General features: G+C 39.1%; 2 protein-coding genes across 2 annotated transcripts; one reads left to right on the forward strand and one right to left on the reverse strand.

Annotated features, from left to right (window-relative positions):
* Positions 1–3,037: 3,037 nt before the first annotated feature.
* Positions 3,038–6,034, reverse strand: marchf5l (membrane-associated ring finger (C3HC4) 5, like). The gene is given in 8 exon segments (XM_079551712.1): positions 3,038–3,392; positions 3,489–3,659; positions 3,661–3,717; positions 3,719–3,892; positions 3,963–4,093; positions 4,173–4,375; positions 4,535–4,596; positions 5,900–6,034. Coding segments are annotated over 7 exon segments (918 nt in total). The 5' UTR covers positions 4,564–4,596; positions 5,900–6,034; the 3' UTR covers positions 3,038–3,239.
* Positions 6,035–6,324: 290 nt separating this feature from the next.
* Positions 6,325–11,802, forward strand: actr1b (actin related protein 1B). Its single transcript, XM_079582906.1, has 11 exons — positions 6,325–6,511; positions 7,252–7,316; positions 7,480–7,555; positions 7,882–8,007; positions 8,089–8,213; positions 8,394–8,610; positions 8,685–8,777; positions 8,862–9,036; positions 9,152–9,213; positions 10,403–10,443; positions 10,518–11,802. Exons 1-11 carry the CDS (start codon positions 6,464–6,466, stop codon positions 10,618–10,620), a joined length of 1,131 nt encoding a protein of 376 aa, XP_079439032.1. The 5' UTR covers positions 6,325–6,463; the 3' UTR covers positions 10,621–11,802.
* Positions 11,803–15,376: the final 3,574 nt, after the last annotated feature.

Consider the following 15,376-nt stretch of genomic DNA (forward strand, 5'->3'; position numbering starts at 1 on the left):
TCAACTGAACATTTAACCATCTTATGATGTTCCTTCAAGCCATTCCTGCAGTTTTGTTTCACTCATGCTTGAGAAAACATATGGAGTCGGGCTCACAACATTCAGCCGTCACTTGCTGATGTTATGATACAGTATGTGATACAGTATGTGGTGCATCTCTATGTCCAGACAGCTTATCCGGGCTCATTCTGATCATTTCTGCATTCAAATTGCCTCCCTTGTGTCCTAGTTAAATGCATACAATAACAGAATTTGATAACAGAATACAATCACTGCAGCGAGAGACACAGACAGAGCTTTTATTCTAAACCCATTCCACTCGTTTATTGAAGTGGCTTTCTTTTAAGAGGTTTACTTTTGTCATGGAAAGCTAAATGTTGCAAATTACAGAACCTCAGAGGACAGGCAGTTATCTCAGTGGGCCTGGAACCACACAGCTGCACAGAGTCACGTTTTGTCGGTAGCATCTCTAGGGTTTGGGAGAGGAACAGGCAGTGTGTAATTTTGGTGAGCTTGAACAGCACCGCGATGAAAAAGTCAAAGTTCAAGGGTTGGTGCATAAATCATAACTCCTGAGGTAATCCCATGCTTTGAGCTTTTTAGAAGGTAGACATACATGCACAATAGCCCCTGCACCCGTGTCTATGATTTCATCCAGACACCCAAAAGCCACAAGGAGATTCATGTGGTGCAGATGCTGTTTTTTGTGGTATTTGGGTGGGACAGTTCTTCTCCTCAAAACTCCTTTACATCTCATGGTTTGTGTAGCTCTTTTATCTGTCACTTTGGTCAAACTTTCAAAAAATAATGACAAATATGAAGGTTCAACAATGACATTTATCATTTTAAACCTAAAATAAAATGAAAGTAGATCACTAAACTAGATTTAGACGGATGATTTTTGAAACGTTAGCTGTGTAAGGAAAAAATGTTCAACTGGGTCGATACAGTGGACTCGATCTATTTATTATATCCTGGATTATTGGGAATTCTTGTTCAATATTTATAGAGAAAATCCAGCCCTTATAAATACTTGGATTTATTCTCTGCTGACACATGAGGTTTAGAAAAAAAGAAAGAAAGAAAAAAAACATACTTTGAACATTAAAGTGATCAGAAAGAATCCATTGAAGCCGTCTACTCTCACAGAGTTAATGACATCAGCAGGTGGGGGCAAAGTGATCGACTGAATATGCAGGATTACTCAAACATGGAAGAAACAAAATACAAATATTTAAAAGCCCAAAGTTTAGGTATAATGTGTGCCCTTTGTAGGAAAAAAAAACAAAACACTGACAGCTCCTCCCTCTATAAAACAGACACATTGAGTCTAAGACAGACGCACCACAAACTGAGGAATGTGGAGTTTACATGGGCAGCTTTATTTGGCTGGAGGAGAACTTTCCTCATTCAGCTCTGAAAGCCACATATACACACACACCCACATGCGCGTGCCCACACGTACACGCACACACGCACACACACACACACACGCACACACACACACACACACTAGCGCAGAGGTGGGCGAACTGTGGCCCTTGGCAAAATCCGGCCCTGTGTATCAGAGGATGAAAGGCACCATTAGGATGTCCGAGTGGGCTCAAATGGCTCTCTATTTTTTATTTTTTATCCTTTTCATTCAAAATTGACATTAAGATATTTACACCAAAACTGCTAAGTCAATGCAGTTTGACTGAATAGTGCTGTTATTTTGTTTTTTTTTCCTTTTCATCAAGAGACTTCCAGGTTGAGGTGGTGCAGTCCTCTAACTCAATTCAGGTTACTCATGTGGCCCCTTGGAAAAAATAAGAAATGTAACTTCATAACATCCCCACACACCAGCAAATAAACAGTTACCCTTTAACACTTGCCAAGCATTTTTTTCTTCTTTTTTTAAAGAATTGTTTATTATAATTTCTCATAGAGACAAACAGAAAAGGCAAGGCACTGACAAAATATAGACTTGACACTGGAAACAAAATAAGATGAATAAATAAAAATAAACTAATTGATAAATAAAAAGTGTTAAGGAAATATTTCAGCAGCATGGCAAATAGCTTCCACAGTTTGATTGGATTCTTTGTTCTTTTTTTTTCCAAGATTCAAGGAGGATAATAATATTTATAATATTTAGTATGTGGTATTTACCCATAATGATGATAAGGCTAATCAAAAGCGAAATATGTATGCCACAATGTTAAAGTAATAAACTACAATTTAAACCTAAAATCATGTATTCTTTGAGTTCAGATGTACAGTATATATATGTCTATATGGAGAGTGCCAGGATAAATCCATTTAACTGGCCAACTGCACTGTTCAGCAGTGGAAGTAAAAATAAAGATGAATACTTTTTACCTTAATTTCATTGGGGGAAATAGGCTGATATTAGTACATTTTAAATGTGGGTTATAATTCTATAGTTATATGATAGAGCAGCGCCCTCTGCTGCTCTACATGAGGTAACGTAGACTAGCGAATTTCTCCATTATGAGATCAATAAAGGCTTATCTTTTCTTAAACAGCATTACAGCATGATATGGCATCCTCTCCATTCAGCTGAAGAATCCTCAGAATAACGCAGGAGCTCTGTCAGAATGACCATCAGTATGGCCTTTGCCGTTTTCAACTTCTTCCATGTGTGAATGATGGAGGCCACTGTACCTTCCCCAGATCTGTAGCTCGATACACACCCGTCTCAGAAGTCTGAAGACAGCTTTGACTTCAGGGCTTTTTTTCTTCTCTGACATGCACTGGCTGTGGGACCTTGTATAGACAGGCCTGTACCTTTCCAAATCAAGTCCAATGAATTCAATTTACCACAGGTGGACTCAAGTCAAGTTGTAGAAACATCTTAACGAGGATCATGCACGAGCCGCGTTTGGAGTGTCATAGCAGAGAGATCCATACACATATTTCAGCTTTAATTTTTTGATACATTTAAAAAAAAAATGTATATTTTTTCCCCCACTTTGGCATTATGGGATATTGCGTGTACATTGAGGAAAAATGTTTTATTTATTTTTTCTTTCATTATGAAAAAAAAAAAAGCAGCTCTACAAATACAAGCAAACATGAACGCCCAGCATTTGGGGTTCCCGAACCCTTTTGGGAACTACAGATAAATCGCAACCTTTTAAATTCATGACAATTTATTTTGCATTATTAGGATGTATAAATAACCCAATTCATATGATGTACAGAGATTTCTTCGATGAGAATTCACAAAAAGAAAATCACTCATTTCCACTATTTTCTGTGTTCTCTTCCTCCGTACAGTGTCCTCTGTCTGGGAAGTTGAGAATATAACGATTGACTTGAACAATGTACTGTTGATGTTTGAAATATATTTTTAACGCCCCTTTGATCAACACAAATGCTATACCACCCTGTAAGAGACAAGAAACATGAAATAAGGTTAGCTTTAAAGCTTGTAAAATTAACCTCCACATCTTAAAACGTTATTCGGTAAGGTATACACTTACCAGCACAGTACGCTGAAGATTAGACGGCACTCTGTGGAATAGCAGCTTTCCAACCACACTGGCTATAGAGGGAAAAATGAGAGCTCCACAAAGAGTTCTGGACACAGAAATATGATCCCCTGAGCTTGTCCCATCAGGAACACGAGGCATTGAGCGCCTTGAGCCTGGATGACAGAAAATTAATCCAATATGACATTCCTAAATAACATTTTGGAATTTGTTTTTTATTTACCAGATGGGCAATTCCATGCATAGGAGTATCTTTGCCAGAGTCTAACTAAATAGTCCTCCCAGCGGATCATTTTGCCCAGAACAAGCACCACAGGAATAGTGGGTAGACCCATCAACAGGAAAAGGGGGTCGGCTCGCTCCATCACATACAGACCTTTCTTATGTCCAACAACCTGCATCAAAACATAAACAGGTCATGAGGGTTGGTTTAACAGTGTAACTAGAGTTGCGAATTCTCCAAACCTGCATGACCGTCACAGCTCCATATGTGACAGCGGACCAGTAGGCGGTACCCATTAATACTCCAACAGCAGCAAAAGGACTGATTCGAGACAAAGCCCCATCTACTTGCTGTAGGAACCATACCAGTGGCCCTAGAAGATCGAACAGTCAATTTCCTTTTCAGTTGAAATCAAGAGATGTAGCTTCCTCGTTGTGCTGAAGTTTACCTACCCATCTTGGGAAAGACTATTTGGTATTCAGTGCCACACTGTGGACAACACACATTACTCCCACCATTTCCTTTTTGCTTCTCATCAAGCCACCGCTGTAAGCATTCCTGATGTATCCATTTAGTACAGCCTCTGCACCTGCAAGGGCTAACCCACTCTGCACCATAGTCCTCTTTTTCAGTGGCAAAGCAGACCCAGCAGTGCCTAGGGTCAAATACATACAGGTTATGTATTATGTCTAACGCTTTATTACCAACAAGAAACAAAATTAGATTGATTCATAGTTTTACTACATGAATGGGGACTGAGTCGCTAAAACCAAGACATGTTACTGTGCTGTACAAATTAGCAAGACTTAGCTACTTTTCAGGCTGTTCCTCAGGACTGGCCATGGTACACCACGAATGTTGCCTTCATAAAACCATCTGCAAAACAAACAATTAAAGAAGACTATGTTAACTGAAACGAGCAGAGCAAATGCCACATTCATTTGCAAGTTCCTCACTTCCAACTAAGCCATTATTTTAGGTATTTAAGTTGTGCTTTGTTTAATAATTATTTTGTCAGATTATATATTGTTCATTAGCGTCATAAGTAAAGAGTAAACAGAAAGTCTTGCCTTCTGGGCCTTTCCATTAATTGCAATGGCTCTACAGTAAAATGAGCCCGCTCCCAAGTTCCTCGGCCTCATTGTAAGGCCACAGAGTAACATTAAGTTGAAATGTGAGTTCGTACACCACCCGTTGTACATATTTTATATTTGTTCTTTTTCCCAAGAACTTACTGTTTTTTGTTTCGGAGTATACTCATTTTTGTCTGCATAACACACAATAATTCATCCACAAACGCCTTCAGGGGGCGATCACACCTTTGTGGGTCCCTGCATGTATAGTTTTTCCCAGTAGCAACTTACTGTGTTATGTTTAAGAATCTGCTCATTACAAGCTTTCCAATAAGCCTAAGCTGATATCCCAGGACTCATGGCGGCTGTGCAACTACAAATTGAATAGTCTGACAAATCCGTGTCAAAAGCAGATAAGGTGACATGAACGTCTGGGTTCTTTTGTTGCTTCACCTTATTAAAAAGTCATTTTGATTTATATTGTGAAAATGCAGATAAAACAGCAACTCTGTGTTTCTGAAGAAGAAACTGTCAAGTGCATTGATTTTCAAATAACATGTATAATCTAAAATAAAATACCTATAAACGCCCAATATGACATTCTGTATATGTGACTTTACAGCTCTTGGACACTAGGGGGCGTTTACACAAAATAACATCAGAAATGTGTTATATGATCCATTTAGTGTTTGATATCCAGCATAATTTCCCTTTACAGGAAAAGGGGTCTGGGTTCTTAATGGTTAAGTTGTACTTTGTTTAATAATTATTGTGTCTGATTATATGTTGTTAATAATTAGCGTCATAAATAAAGAGTAAACTGAAAGTCCTGCCGTCTGGTCCTTGTTTAGCACGGAACAAACATCTCCACCTGTAACCCGCCTGACCCACAGCCCAGAGATCGTCAATCCGGCAACTTCTGAGGGTCACACAAGCAATAACTTCACATGACACAAAAACGAAACTAGTCGTAGTTAGCCTAGTGCCTAACTGGACTTAAGCTAGCTTAGTTTAGTTTAAGGGCAACCTTAAAACAGCAAAAACAGCTATTTACAGGCAAATGTAGCCTCGCTCCAAACTAGAAGAAATCATAAATTGAAAATTACCACAGGTTCTCTCTTCAAAACACAAGAGACCACACGAAAATCCTGAACAGTTGTGAAACTTTGACAGGACGTAGCTACTACTGTGTACTAGTCCTCCAGGGCTTGGAGACCCGCCCAGTTGTAATCAGACCTTTCATGCTCTGCTTGGACAACGAGCATGGACAGATATACGTTTTGTTCATACTTACACTTTCTTTATAATGTAAAAGTGAGAATTCTGTTGACAGAGAAATACATTGTCATTTATTGAGATAACATTTCTTAAAGATTAATTAGTTACTAAGAAAAAGCCCTTGCAGCAGTGATTGGTTTTCTAATCTGTCAACATACCATTTGCCATCTACGCTCCATTTGATTGGCTAGAATTCACGTCACTCTATTTTTTGACCAATAGCAGCGCTGTTGTGTTGGCCAGGGCGGACCAATCCGCTGACCGCACAGCGCGGTGGGTCGAGGCTGGTCCGTGCACAGTGACAGGGCGTTATCTTTACATGATTATAACTCTAAAAGAGCTAGAATACAGTCACAGGCCGATAAAAAGCTTCCTTGACCACTGTATCTGTCATGGATTCCTATGACATTTTAGCTAACCAGCCGGTTGTTATTGATAATGTAAGTATTGTGATGTCATTCTTCCACACCCTACTGAGGCCGCTGTCTGACAACGCTAGCAGATACTTAGCTTGTTTAGCTATTGTGTTTGGCATGCACTCTCTCTATTATTGGGACGGACATGTAGAATCATCTTTATGTTTGTTGCACAAAGTAACAATGATCCTCTCCAAATATATCAGTACTGTATTTGTTATTGTTTTATGGAGGCTAGTATGCCCCCCAAACTGAAGCTAATAATAAAGCTAGCATTTCAACCGGCACAGCTCTGCGTGCATCTTTTCTTTCATTATCTGGAAATATAGGGATTCTAGCTTGACTTAATCTTCAATACGCCAAATGTTTATGTCATCGTTGTTCTAACTTAAAAGTATGAGGATCAGGGCAGGTTATGTGCCTTGTATTCTTAGCCATCGCGGTTTGCAAGAGTTAATGCTGACAAAGAAACAAGTCAGATGCAGCAGTTATTTTGTATTCCCGTGAGAACTGTCTTTTCTGTGTTGGTAAAATGCTCTTATAAGACTTGTTTTTCAACAATTTGGACCCTTGTTGAAGAATAATAAGTGGCAGAAATGATATCTGAACTTCTGAAGGCTTAGGGATTGTGACTGGTGGCCCAGGGCTGTGTCTTATGACTTCTGTTCTTTTTACACACAACACAGTGAATGAACTGTTATAACCACACATTCAGAGTATGCTCAGGTTCTGCTTCCTCACATGTTTTACGTTGTGTTTTTTAGGGTTCGGGCGTTATTAAGGCTGGTTTTGCAGGTGACCAGATCCCCAAATACTGTTTCCCTAATTAGTAAGTCTTTATAATTTGGAATGTTTTATACCTGACATATAACATTATGTGCACACTTCATTTTTCTAAGTAATTTATAGAGCACCTTTCCCAGACAGAAGTCACAAAGTGCTTCACAGTAGATTTGTGCTCTGTGTAAATATTTTTGTCGCTTGTTCTCCAGTGTGGGACGTCCAAAACATGTTCGTGTGATGGCAGGTGCCTTGGAAGGAGATCTTTTCATTGGACCAAAGGCAGAGGTAATTTAGGGCAAAAACAGATGGGACCTGGAAGTGGCATTTGCATGTGATTGACGGGCAGGTTTTAAGGAAAGCTCGTCTCATTGGTCAAAGTTGTCTGATTAGTTACATCAGATTGAATGCCCAGGCTGTCGATCTAATATTTTGTAAAACAATTAAACTTACCGACTATTACTTTAATATCTTGATTTCCAGTTTTTGTTTGTTTTGTTTCACATACTGTATGTGGTGAAGCCAAACATAACTTTCACGGGTTTGGCTTCAGTGAAACTGACACAAGTAGCTTAAGTTTAAATATCTATTTTTGCGTGTTTGATTCCCTGCAGGAACATAGGGGCTTGTTGTCCGTGCGATATCCCATGGAGCATGGCATTGTAAAAGACTGGAATGACATGGAGAGGATCTGGCAGTATGTGTACTCCAAGGAGCAGCTGCAGACTTTTTCCGAGGAGGTGAGTTGGTTGTTTCTCGCTTTTTGTCCTTTTATGTTTTATTGTTATGAACGTGATTAATAATCCTTGCATTTCTTGTAGCATCCTGTTCTGCTGACTGAAGCTCCACTAAATCCCAGTGTAAACAGGGAGAAGGCGGCAGAGGTGTTCTTTGAAACTTTTAATGTTCCTGCTCTCTTCATCTCCATGCAAGCAGTGCTTAGCCTGTAAGAAACTAATAGCTGACTCTATGTACTTCCCATTTAGTTGCCATGTGACAACTGACATTAAGCTCATTCTGCTTTATCTGTGCCCAGTGCTGTTCATCTGAAGTAGTTTATTCTATTGATGAATGGTTTGCACAGGAGGTCATAATTCAACATGAACATTTTAAATGTCTCCCACAGATATGCCACAGGCCGCACCACTGGTGTCGTTTTGGACTCTGGAGATGGCGTGACTCATGTTGTGCCCATCTATGAGGGTTTTGCCATCCCTCACTCTATCATGCGAGTTGACATTGCTGGAAGAGACGTATCCCGATACTTGCGCTTGCTCATGCGCAAAGAGGGCTACAATTTTAACACTTCTGCAGAGTTTGAAGTTGTGCGCACCATCAAAGAGGTATTGTATTGTATCTGAGTAAAATAAAATGCACAAAAAAATTAACTAAATTGGTCACGCATTTATGTGCACAGAGGGCCTGCTATCTATCTTTGAACCCCCAGAAGGATGAAACTTTAGAAACGGAGAAGGCACAGTATGTGCTGCCTGACGGGAGCACTTTAAATGTAAGTCTTTTTATTGCAAATAAGATAATTGATTATCATATGGTTATGCAATTTGTTTTAATTTTTTTTAAATTTTACTTATAGATCGGACCAGCCAGGTTTAGAGCTCCAGAATTGCTGTTTAGACCTGACCTGATTGGTGATGAGAGCTCAGGCATTCACGAGGTGCTGGCTTATGCGATCCAGAAATCTGACATGGACCTCCGACGGACGCTCTTCTCCAACATAGTATTATGTGGTGGATCCACGCTCATCAAAGGTCAGTGTCTGCTAAGATTATTTATTTAAAGAAAATGTGAAAGTTACCTTTGGCTTTGTAGAAGGCTGAGGTGGAATTGTAATTATATTCCTAACTTGTTTGTATTGTCTGTTAGGTTTTGGGGAAAGATTATTAACAGAAGTCAAGAAACTCGCACCAAAAGATGTTAAGATTAAGGTGAGTAATAAGACTCTATGGTGCACATTTTAAACATGTCCAAGAAGACTCTGCATCTCAGAACAGTTTTTAGAGGTCTACTAAGTGGTAACAGGGTTTATTAGGGATGGGTAGCAAAGCCTGGTATAACGGTCCTCTCTGGGTGCACTCTGCTTCCCTCCTTCTCAGGAGAGAGGCAGGGTCAGCCAGTTGTGCTGTAGACATGACCTCTGTATTTTCAAATAAAGTGCTGAAGCGCATGGAAAATACGGTGTGTAGACCTTACAAAGTAAACTTTTTCATCTCTGAAGCTCGAGCTGCTGCTGTTGCAGGCGCTAATGTTAAGGCTTAATGTGCTTTATTTGTCATCATAAACCAAATGTCAACAATAACTGTTTAGAATCAGACATTGTAAATTGAATGTGCTCCTTGACTGTGCTGTAAAGACTCCATAGCCCGTACAAGCCAGTGTTTAATGACATCAGCTGAAATCGGTCAGAGGTGCGTCCAATGGACAGAACTCGACACCAGCTGTGTGTAATTTACCAAGTGTTTACTCAAGTGCAAAAGTGGATCAGAGTCATGAGAGATCAGAAGTCATTTTAACTAGTGTGACGTTCTCTCGTTTGCAGACCTGACTCTAGGTCCTGGTACTGTAATCCACACAATTTCAAATGGTAAATTTGGTCGAACAAATGGCTGTATCTTCAAGCTAGAACTCACTATTTAGCTATTTAGCTATTTAGCACTCTCGTACCGTCGAGCCTAACAACTCATAAATAACATAAAATACACTTATGAAACCCATCTTTAATTTGGTGATTTAATATCATTTTTCATTTCGGTTATATTTGTATTTAATGAAACTTTATTTGTTGTAACTTTTTAAAAATTTGACTATAAATGTAGAGCAACACAATCAATTACAGCCTTTAAAGTCCTGAGGACTGGATCAGTGAGCAGTGTGAATAAGAGGATTAATATTGATAAATCCTTAACGACACCCATCCTTAGTCTACATTTATTCTTTTTGTCTTCATCCAGATAAAGAAAGTCATACATACAAGACAGTATACAGTGGGGAAAATAAGTATTTTGCCGAAATCCAGTAGAAAGTCTATGGGGAACTGACCAATCTGCTAATTACACTGTCATTTCTATTTGATTGCTCATAATGTCTCGTACGTTTATATTTACTTATTTCTTAAAGATCTCTGCTCCTCAAGAGAGGCTCTACTCCACATGGATTGGGTAAGAGGTTTTTGTTTATTTGTATTATTTCACTCAGTTACAGATGTGTCAGTATTTTAATTATTCCCTTCTAGTGGATCTATTCTGGCTTCTTTGGACACCTTTAAAAAGATGTGGGTGTCGAAACGGGAATATGAAGAAGACAAAGCGCGTGCCATTCACAGGAAGACCTTCTAGACATTTGCTTCAAGAACTGCCCCACCCTAAAAAAAGTTTCTTATATCATACTGTCAGAGACTCTCATTTACTGCACTTGTCATCTGCGGATACCTCTGCATTCTCCTTTACCAGACCCTCAGCTGCTCATGCGCTGTTGGCCCATGTTTTGCCTCTAATTCCTTTTTATCTGTTTGTATTTGTCCTGCTGAAGCCTCATAGTTGGGACGCCTCCAACCTTTCCAAATATGACAAAACGGCCATGAAAGTAACTCAACGGTCATGGCGCGGTGGACGCTTATTTAAGAATAAACTTGCATATTTGGTCCACTTTAAAGTATTGGTGTTAATATCTTGCCTTCAGGGCCTCTATGTGTAGAGATGTCGGTAAAAGTTAATGTTTTTTTTTTTTTTGCTACTGTTAAAGTGTCCATTCCAGTCCTAAGATTTTAATTTTCTTTTTGCTTTTGTACTTGGACAGGGAGTTGCTAGTTGGAATATACGTTTAAAATATAATAGCAGCAGTACATTGCTCTTGTAAGTAACTAATTTGCTATATCGAGACTGAATCACTCACACATTTATTGGTAAAATACTTATCCATAACTGTAAATGAGATACATCTTGAACTGTCCACATTATAGATTTTCTTTTGTCTTTAAAATCTCTCTCGTTCTTTTTGTATTTTAGATTTGTCACCATATCCGCTTTTGATAAAGACCTTTTTATCTTAGATAGCCATCGTTTCCAGCAGTGACAGTGCACAGTTACTTGTGCAGCACATAACTGGTATTCTCAAAGGTTATTTGGCTTCATCCTCTTTGTGTCGCATGTTTGAAATGCCTGTATGTCAGCAGACAAGGCCTTGTCGCACACAAACTCCAATTATAACTTTTTGTGCAAATTTGTCTCTTCACGTCCCTAAATCTGTATTGTATGAGTAGAATATGAGGGTGGCTGTAGAAGGGTTGTGCCTCACCGCTTTATTCCATTTGGGCTGGAGTGTTTGCTAACAGTGTATCAAAGTTATTTCCCTGGTGTACAGTGGAACGCGTTTCAATAGCCACACACATGGGGTTAAGACTACAAATGTACAAAACTGTTATTTCATGTGTTTGCTTTACTTAAATTCAAGTCAAAATAATAAATTGCCTAAGTTAATAGACTGCTTTATCATGAACAATAGATAACAACACCTTTTTTCCTTCAGTTTTGAAATATTCTATTGTCAGTAGATACGCCCAAGTGAAGGACTGTCAAAACAAGCGCCCCACAGTATGACATTATGGTTTTACTAAACCTAACCACCAGAGGTCAGTGTTGGTATGAAACGCGCAAAGTTTAAGATACTTAGCCACAAGTTAACAATTCAGCATGCTCACGCAGCTGGGACCAAGTTTAAAAGTTCATTTTTATCCCCTTTCATTTCCATCACACAGCCTTGCCCACATTGAAATTATAACGGGAAATAAAAGAAGGAGTCACTTGTGTCTTGAGTGCAACTTTTTAATTTAATTTGTAAATAAAGCTAAAGGAAGAATGATGGATGTCAAACCTTTCATCAACTTTCTGTCATGCCACATGCCTGTTCAACGCGTGCATGCAACACATCTGCAGTATTTAAAGAAAACTAATAGCCTATAGGAAGCAGGTTTCAGGACTGGACTCTTGTGTTCCAGTAGTGTAGTGCAGTGCTTCTTTGACAGTGTTCATTTATGCTTTGAGTAGAAGATCCTGCCAAAATGTTAAAGGAACAGGCCACTGCTTTTCCATTCTGAGATATGTTCTTACCTGAGCTTAGATGAGTTGATGCGTACCTGTCTGGTCTTCGTGCGTGCCCATGGAAGAGTGTGGTCGCTTCCAACTTCACCCCGTTTGGAGCTATAGGAATACACTGGGAGAGGCCAAATGCTAACAACATCTTCGGGTTGTTTTGCGTGACTGAGCGCACGCACAAAAACCAGACAGGTACACATGAACTTGTCTAAGCTCAGGTAAGAACAAATCTCAGTATGGAAAAACGGTGGCCTGTTCCTTTAAGTTTACTTAGATTTTTCAGTGTTTATTTGTTTGAAAGTAATATTGAGATTCTACTCAGTTTCATCTATTTTATTCTTATAATCCTCAAGTAGGCTTCCCCCCTGCAGAGTGCTCCCTGTACCGCTGGTTGGGAAAGACATGAATCATGATATGCACGTAGTATTACCACTAGAAAGCCTGCAGGATTACCGTATGCCCACTACAAAAGGGTTAAGACCATTTGAAAAATGTTGCATGGTTGGATCTTAACAAGGTTCCAAGTACAATTTCAATGTGCAACAAGAAGAAATGGGAGTGAGACAAAAGAAAACCTTTTATTGAAAACAACAAATCAACTAAAAAAGGCTGTTTAGCAGCTCGTCAAACGTTTTGGTCCACACGCCTTTAAAAGTCTGTGCAAAACATTGTTATTTCAGTCATGCATTAAAACTGTCCTCATGACGTCCTGATGGCAAAGGCAAAGCAAACTTTTTCGTTTGGATCATAAACTTTTGATCAGCGACAAAACAGCCTGTTTCAGTTTAAGTGTTGTTTTCAATAATAGCTTCATTTCAAAATGTTTTCATCTCGCTCCCATTAGTTCTTGTCGCACAGTGAAATTCTGCTGGGAACCGTGTTGAAATAAATGCAACCATTTTTTTTAAAAGTTGGCTGACAATGTTAAGTTGATGAGCCTCAACTTTATAGAACTACCATGTGTTTATAAATTCAAATTCATAATGACTGTTCTTTAACATGAGCCAAAGCCTGAACTCCACAATCTCTTTTGTCTGGTTCTCCATTGAGAGATTGATAATGTGAACGTCACAACGGCCATGCAGCACCTCACTCCAACGTTATGTTTAATGAATACAACTGTGATACTGTGTGTAAGAAAGTGACACAACCATCCTATAGTATAGCTATATCAGAAAGATTTAATTAATCTACTCTGGATGTGGGCAGTCATCTGAAGTTTAGATCTGTCATGGATTAGATTTGATTAGTCTTTATTGCGTCCCAAAACGAGAAATCATTTCTGGACATCAAAGACACAGCAGGTCACAGCAGCAAACACGCCTTACATCCCCATATTTCATCGTACAAACCAAGAGCAGCACATTAGAAGAAGAAGATTTTGCACATGACACAGTTTACACCACAAAAAGGTCACATTTTTCATAATAATAAAAACAGTTTTGCACTCTTCTCTGCTGGCCTTGTACTCTCCCTATAATGGACATAAAGTGCAGGTATTGTAGCCTACACTTTCATGATGTCTCAGTGATACCAAAACTCACAGGACAGACCAGCTCTATCAATAGCTTGTCATATATTCATTGGTCTTATGAATGACTATGCCACAGTAAATATCATATGGTTTATGCATTTAAATAAGTGAAAATTCAGTATTCAGGCAAAGGCTCTAAAAATGGCGATTTAGACAATAACTTTCCTACAGACAAACCAATCCTGCATTTGTTTCTTTTTTTAAGTTCTGGATTGCTCTGCTACATACCATAACTGTAAGTGATCACCCCAGAAGGAATATGCACCATGAGAGGTGTAATGATGAATGAATCTCATCCAAGGGACATGTGGTGACGATCTATATGCCAAAATATGTTTTTCATTTAGGCTACATAATGTATCTGTGGAATAAAGTGCTGAGTCTATTAATAGGTCTCACATGCAGAAACAGTCTGTTCTAACACATGTGGAAATACATAACATGTTTCGCCACCATGAGATTTTGTTTGACGGAGGATGAGGCACTGGATATTGCTCTTTTTATTTAGGGTTCTGTTTTAATAATCCATCCATCCATTTTCTTCCGCTTTATCCGGGGCCGGGTCACGGGGCCGGTCACGAAGTCATCAGTCTGAGCAGAGAAGCCCAGACTTCCTGATCCACACAGACCTCCGCAGCTGTTCTTGCGACCTGTATCCGCGATCTTATCCTTTCGGGCATCACCCAGATCTCGTAGAGAATGATTAAACTTTTAGTAAAAATGACCTTCTTTGGTGAAGTGTGGCAATTCAACAAGAAGCCTTAGGGCCACCAAAATATGATCTTAGCACCGCACTTTAAGTCACATGTGCATAATGTGTTAGACTCACCCAAATTCAGACACAAAATAAAACAGATGAGACTTTAGGGGATTGTGTCTATCAATATTGTTAATACAAGTGTTGCTACTATTTGATATTTAATAAAAGAGCCATATGTGCCTGTCCCCTTTCATACTCACTGCCAGACTGATTTACATTTCATTTATAACTTTTGGTCGACTTGTGCTTTACTTTTCCATTCCTTTAGGCTTAGGTATTGCAGTTCCTTGCGGCATAAAATCCTAATTTCACAATATATTGATATTGCAATCTGTATTTTATTGTATTGTGACAAAAGTGTATCACCTTCATGCCAGGCTACATTTAGCTCTGCTGTCGTACAACTAGTCAATAATCTAGTTTCAACACAAACGTTTTTCTATTGACATTTTTTTTCTGTGGATATGTGAGAGAACATGATGACATTTTTAAATTTTTTATGATGCCACATATTTGAATTACACGGTTACAATAAAACCACAAAATGAGTGCTGCACTTTGAAACAACATCAAAACATAAACCTGGTGAGTACCAGTAATAAAGACCCTTGTTGGAACCGATAACGTAATAAGATAGGGTGAAATGCCTTGCTCAAGAACACAGCGCTGGCATAAACCTGTGGGAGCAGCAGGGACTCGAACCAGCA

Source organism: Gobius niger (assembly GCF_951799975.1).
Source record: "Gobius niger genome assembly, chromosome: 2".
NCBI lineage: Eukaryota > Metazoa > Chordata > Actinopteri > Gobiiformes > Gobiidae > Gobius > Gobius niger.